The sequence below is a fragment of the Cuculus canorus genome, chromosome 7 (genome assembly GCF_017976375.1).
Source record: "Cuculus canorus isolate bCucCan1 chromosome 7, bCucCan1.pri, whole genome shotgun sequence".
In the NCBI taxonomy this organism is placed as follows: Eukaryota; Metazoa; Chordata; class Aves; order Cuculiformes; family Cuculidae; genus Cuculus; species Cuculus canorus.
Window position 1 is genome coordinate 36,108,193 of NC_071407.1, and position 6,735 is coordinate 36,114,927.

General features: G+C 48.8%; 1 protein-coding gene across 3 annotated transcripts in view; it reads left to right on the plus strand.

Moving 5' to 3' along the window:
* The window catches only part of PDLIM1 (PDZ and LIM domain 1), a 46,216-nt gene extending 42,760 nt beyond the window's left edge, over positions 1 to 3,456 (plus strand). Inside the window, exons 6-7 of one of the 3 annotated variants that reach the window (XM_054071089.1) lie at positions 424 to 541; positions 2,176 to 3,453. In XM_054071089.1, coding sequence (XP_053927064.1) covers positions 424 to 541; positions 2,176 to 2,362 — 305 coding nt within the window. In that variant the 3' untranslated portion in view covers positions 2,363 to 3,453. Of the gene's footprint in view, positions 1 to 423; positions 542 to 2,175 lie in introns of all 3 variants that reach the window. The other 2 variants (XM_054071091.1, XM_054071090.1) reach the window with 2 other exon arrangements.
* The last annotated feature ends 3,279 nt before the right edge of the window (positions 3,457 to 6,735 follow it).

Consider the following 6,735-nt stretch of genomic DNA (forward strand, 5'->3'; position numbering starts at 1 on the left):
TTTCAGCTGTCTTTGGGGAGTCAGCCCTGCTGTACACCAGACAGCAGACTGGTGACAGCCCTTCCCAGTGTGTCAGGACACCCACCACCTCCTTCTGAGCCCAAACCTGGCAATCAGCTTGGCCCTGTGCGTGTGATCAGTGCAGCAGGCACGCTCGAGGGCTGGGGCTGAGGCTTCGCTTTGCGCATCTGTGCATGCAACACACATCGGTGGAAGTCTGATGAGAAGAGACTCTCATCCGACTGCCCACAATCTCAAGCCATCACATTTCTAGGGCCAGGTTCAGCTGTGTCCCTTCTCTCCCTCCTCTCCACACACCCCCTAAACCCCTGCTGGGTTAAAGAGCATCACCCCTCCCTAGCAGAGCATGGATCTAGAGCCATGTATCTCACATGCTCTGAAACACTCTCTTTCCACCCCCAGGTGACCCTATCAAACCATCTGGATTTAGGAGCGTCAAAGCCCCCACCACAAAGGTGGCCTCATCGATTGGGAATGCCCAGAAGTTGCCGATGTGTGAGAAGTGTGGATCTGGCATTGTGTAAGTAAGCCTTTCCCTGGGGTTGCAGGCCAAGCATCCGATGCTCTTGTGACAGGCTGCACCCAAAATACTTCACGTACCCACATAGAGTGCGTAGAATCATAGAATGGTTGGGGTTGGAAGGGACCTTAAAGCCCAGCCAGTTCCAACCCCCCCTGCCATGGGTAGGGACACCGGAAGGGGGCCTACAAGGAAGCTGGAAAGGACTTTATACAAGGGCATGTAGTGATAGGACAAGGGGGAATGGCTTTAAATTGGAGAGGGGAAGAGTTAGATTAGATATTAAGAATGAATTCTTCACAATGGGGTTGGTGAGGCACTGGCCCAGGTTGCCCAGGGAAGCTGTGGCTGCCCCATCCCTGGAGGTGTTCCAGGCCAGGTTGGATGGGCCTTGGGCAGCCTGATCCAGTGGGAGGTGTCCCTGCCCATGGCAGGGGGTTGGAACTGGATGGGCTTTAGGTCCCTTCCAAACCAAACCATTCTATAAGTCTATGATTGCCCATTCAGTTTCTCTGTCATAAAATTCTTCTACCGTCATTTTCTCCTTAGTGTTGATTCCCTACAACCCGCTTTTAGCTTAACAGTTAACTCGAGCAGCTGAGCACTGGAGGGACCACACCTGCATCATCTTGGAATAATTCTTAATATTTCATAATAATTCAGCTTGTGGCTGCCTGCCACAAGTGATCAGATTGATGCTGAGACCCACTACACCGTGACTACATGGTCCTGGCACGCCTGGAGCGCCAAGGACCAGCAGAGTCATTACAGAGACAATCCACACCCTGTAACGTTAATCAGAGACAAACCCTGCAATTCTTCTACTAGCTGCTGGGTAGATCTGGAGAGAAAGCACAAGGCTATGAATAGCACTAAAAACTAATGAATTAATGAAAATATAGATGACTGGTGGAACAAAAGGATACTCCTGACAAATTGTTGTGCTGCTGCTGGTGGTAGTTCATGAATTGCTATGTAGTTTTCCTCATCATCTGCCAGGTTAAGCTGTGCAGTAAAGCTGTCCAGTAAGAGCTGCCCCACTTTTGGCTGCATCCATTCGCTGCAGCTCCTGAGCAGCAGCATCTGAGGTCAGAGACAGAATCTGGTCTCATGCTTCTTCCACACATACCTCACATCAGTCACTAGCGAAAAAGGCAGTGGGTAGCTGTGCAGACTCCATCCCCTTTAGCTGGTGTGGGCAGTCATTTCTGGATTTGTTCTGCAATCTGGTTGGTTTGGACCTGGATTCTGCTCCCCTTAGATGGTCAAGCTGATTCCTGTCATTTGATCTCAGGCATTTGAATGCTGTTGCACTGACTGCAGCCATCAGCTAAAGATGTCATCACAGTGATTCTTGCCACCACAGGTGATAGGACTGTCCCTGTGAAATTTAGGAGGGTTAGTGCTAGGAAACGCTTTCCAGAGGAGGACTCCCATGCCACCAAGTTTGGCTCTAAAAGTGCTGTTAACATCTGCCTGCCCACAGGTGTGACCTATACTTTTGGGTTGTTGAGAACAGGAGAAAATTGTCCACCTTCTGCGCTGGTGTGCGTCTGGGCTGCGTGGGAAGTGGCTGGGGAGGAGGGAGGCAGCGGTGGGCACCTGGTGCTGAGAGGTGCTGGTTCCTTCCCTAGAGGGGTGTTTGTGAAGATCCGTGACAAGCAGCGTCACCCAGAGTGCTATGTGTGCAGCGACTGTGGCACCAACCTCAAGCAGAAAGGACACTTCTTCGTGGAAGACCAAATCTACTGCGAGAAGCATGCACGGGAGCGGGTGATTCCCCCAGAGGGCTACGAGGTGGTCACTGTCTTCCCAAAGTAACCTGCACTACTCACAAAGCCAGTGTGGATGATTTCTCCTCAGCTGCTCTTCCTTGGAAAGCATCGTCTTTGCCTCCTGCTGAATCTTGTTTGCAGTAAGGAACACTGGGCATGGCTTTGAACTTCCTTGTCAATATTAATCCACCATCTGTCACTAATTGGTAAACACTCATTTTGTCTCCTCTTTCACTGTTTGGGCTCGGTTTTTGGTTTTTTTTCAATACACAGAATTAACTTTTTCCCTTTCTTTGTGCTGTCAATCGTATGGGAGAAATCAGAGGCCAAAGTCAAGACACAACTCTTCTGTGTCCCAGTTATTTGCCTTCTCTTTGCATTCAATAAATGGGGTGAATCCACAAGGCAGGGGTGTCTGCTTTCTCCTTTATCCCTCTGCACTGCTTCAGGGTTCCTGGAGCAGCAGAAGAGGTGCATGGCTGTGCTCACCCTGGAGAACAGTGGGAGTTACGCAGTTGAGTCGGGCTCATCCTGCTGCCCAGCTGCTGTGAGCAGCTCCTGCTGGCACCCGACCAGGGCCCGGTGGGCACAGCCAAGCCCCATACCGCAGCTGGCACTGCTGGCCTGTGCCTGGTGCAAGGCAGATCAGAGCTTCCTCCTCTGCGTTCAGCACTGCTTCGTGGTGATGGCACTTCAAAGCTTCCCGTTGCCACATCAATCACCTGTGCACCCCTACAGTCCACCATGCTCACAAGCTCAGCCCTGTGAAAACATCTCTTTGATGCTTGCTGGAAACCAGGGGGTCCTACAGCAAAGACAGGAGGGATTGAGCGGCTCTTCCCTCTGCCGGCAGGCTCAGGTACAGGCTGGTGAGGTCGAGTTTTGCTGCCGCACACCTCTTGTCCATGGTCACTGATGTTCCCATCTGCAGCCATCTGGGACAGATCTGCCATGCACGGTGCCGTGGCGGTGCCAGAGGCATTGCCCTGCTTGCAGCGCCTCCGGACATGCAGGGCTGCTGGAGGGAGTCTGGGGTGGGAAGGGTCCCACGTGCAGTGGCTGAGGGCCTGCTGGGACGATGTGTGGTGAGGTTATTTTATCTGCTCACACCTCTTAATGTGCTGAGGGCTGTTCTTTTGCTGTAAAAATAAATGGTTTCCAAGAGCCGTTGTCATCTTTGCTTTAAAACAAATGCCCAGCGGTTGAGCACAGAAGGGTTTGTAGCTGCATACAAGCTCTCTCAGGCAGGCCCAGGGCTACCCCAACCCCTGAAGTTAGTGGAGGCATCTGCAACAGCTACAGACAGCATCTTCTGCAATGCTTTATTGCTGCATCTTTTTTTCCCCCTTGCCTTCATGATGAATCACATCACAGCAGAAAAACCACTTGTGAAAAAAACCAAACACACCAATCCTCATCTCAGATTAATCTGACCTGTCACCAAGATCATAACCTCTCCGCCCCCACCAAGATCAGCCGTGCAGCTTTTTGAAAGGCTGGGCAGGGTACTCATTCACAAACCCAGCTAAGAGTCGCTCACCCCCCTCAGTCTCCTGTGTGTGGTGGCAGTCAGCGGAGGATGGCAAATAGCCACCAGACTCCTTGTCCGGCTCATCCCTGGAGAAAGCCTAACTTCTCCATGCCACCAGCAAGTTTTATTTGCAAGGCAAGAGCGGGGTTGTGGGTTTTTTGGCCTGCTGGGGCAACATCTCATCCACCACTGCTAATGGGAGTTAACACTCTCCCCTCTACTGCCCATTTCCCCAGGGAAAGCAGGCTACCCGCTTGCCTTACAGGAAGAAAATCCCAGTTTGCCAGGGCCATCAGGCGGGCTAAGCACTCCGGCATGTGCAGTCACTAAATGTTTTCATACTCTACAAACACCCATCAGCAAAACGTGGCTCATTCCAGCTAACCTCAGAAGCCTGGTCTTCTGTCACAGGGTCAGGATGTAAGAGCCTGACCTGTGACTGGCTTTCCCACTTCCCAACCCAGCCCTGCGAACAGATGACAAAGTCCGCTTTGTGCAGGGCTTTATCGGCCCAGCCAAGCTCCCACAGTGAAGGCTGGCAGCACTGCTGGGAAAACGTCAGTCGGGAACTACAAAAGGTTCGTGGGGTTGGTTTCTGATGCAGATACCAGTGTTGATCTAATTTATTACAATGGGAACAGGCTGGGGAGGCAGTTCACATTCATTGCTCAGGAGGACTTTGCTCTGCCATAGCTTACTGCAATACGGATTATATTCATTTTTTATCATGCAGGCCAAAATATTTGGCAGCTGCAGTGTTCAGCGTAGTCTGCCTTTCCAAATTCTTCTCAAGTTTTAACAGTTGGCATCTGGAGTTTGCCAACAATAATGAAATAGGTTAAGTCAGGTCAAGCCTACAACCATACTGACCCTGCTCCAGAAGGTAACAGTAACGTAATAAATACATGAACGGATCCTATCTGAAGTGTCAGGCAGTTGGTAAGCGAGCTACCATCCTGCCCAAGAAAAACTCTCATACGGGCACGCAGAACAGCACCATCTCTCACTTGGGTTTCTGTTTGCAGCCTCTCCCTGCCACTACATCTCCCATTTGTACTTGTGCAGCAGATGATGGCCAAGCTCAGCTGCAGAGTGGAGAGCTGTGAGCACAGCCTAAGCCGTGGGCCGCAGCAGGCTGGAGGAGAGGGGGCTTGTGTGGGACAGAGTAGCTCAGCTCCCTTCTGAGCTCAGAACACAAATCACTTTTTTCTTTTAAAATTTGACAGAGCTGGCCCTCAGGAGATAAAGCGGGCTTCAAAAAAACCCCAAAACTAACAGCATCAAGACAGACACCTCTGCCCTCCTCCCAACAGAACGGCACTGAGCAGCGTGGCCAGTTGTTCCAGCTCACACACTGAACTGCCACTTGCTAAAGGCAGCCCCAGGAGCTGCTGTCAAGGTGGGGTCCCGGCAGCTCAACTATCATCTTTGCTAGGCAGGCAAGTAACAACACCCAAATAAATGATGGGACGTGTGAAGTACATTCAAGCACTGGTGAAATACCATTAAGCAGACTCAAACATGCGAGAAGTTTACCACACATTTTCTTGTCATCACCTGGCAAAACGCCAGGGAGGGCTGCGGAAGAATATGAACTGCCCACCAGGTTGGAAAAAAACAAAAAAATAATAAATATCTAGATGCACAGTAGCAACACATAAGCAAACTGAGAGCCCATCTTTCTGTCCATGCATTTGGTCTCAATAAATTAAACATGACAACCCCAGTGTGAGTAACAATTGAGCATACCTGGGAGCAGGCTGCTTTCTGAAACACCAGCAACCCTCACAGTAGGCCCCACACTTTTCCTGTGGGCATTAAGTGCACCAAAGCTGGACTGCCCCTCCATAGCTTGGGTGGATAGCAACTATGAATACTCCTGTTGACTGCAGGAATAAGAAATTCAAGATTATGCCAAGAAAGTACTGTCCTTGCTTTTATCAATGACAAAAAAAAAAAACCCAAAGCGGAGGGATAGAGAGATGAGCTTCTCTATGGCAGCACACAAAAACCATGCAGTGCTTTTGCTTTTTGAAGGTGGCCTAGAAAAGCAGCCACAGCTCTGCAAACTCTCTTAAACATCAGGCTCCATACGTCACTAAACAGTGACTACATTTCACTGATGCTACCCTTAGCATTGATGCTACTTTATGGATCTTTAGGAAGGCAGCAGTTATTATTAAGTCCTAGGTGTGTTGGCTATGGGATAGAAACTCTTCTTCATTTTGATTTTCCACCACATTGCACTGTAGTGACACTGGAGTAGCTGTGCTGAGTGAGCAAGGTAAACCAAGTCTTCAAAAGTTAGGGAAGTCTGTGTGGAAGCAGTTATACCAGCTATTATTACAACTTCTACAATTATTTCGATACTATGTATCTAAAGGATGTACCTTTTAGATTAAAAGGATGTATGTACATCCTTTACTTTTAAATCTTGTAGCACATCTTCCTTAGCATAGAAGTATTAGTAGTATAAAGGAGACTAGCATAGTAACTCAGCAAATCTAAGTAACACAAGTTGGACTTTACATTTTTCAAGCTATAAGTGAGCAGAAAACCTAAGGAAATTTTATCTTCAGCAGTTAGAAACAAGACAGGGCTTTCAACTGTCAAAGGAAGCCTACTCATTAACTTACCAGATTTATTTCTTCCCTAGTAGAGGTAAGGATAAACATCTTTCACTAATAAATAAATTTCTCTAAATCAGGCTAATGGATTAGCCCATGAAGAGTAAGAATTATCAAAATGACTGGAAACTAGCTTCCAAAATCTGATAGATTAGATTAAGTAAGATTTTATTTTATTCCACGTTAGCTCTGCCCTAGGCACAAGTGCAACTCCGACAGCTCCAGCTGCAATTCCATGACTGTAGCTTTTAATTATACCTA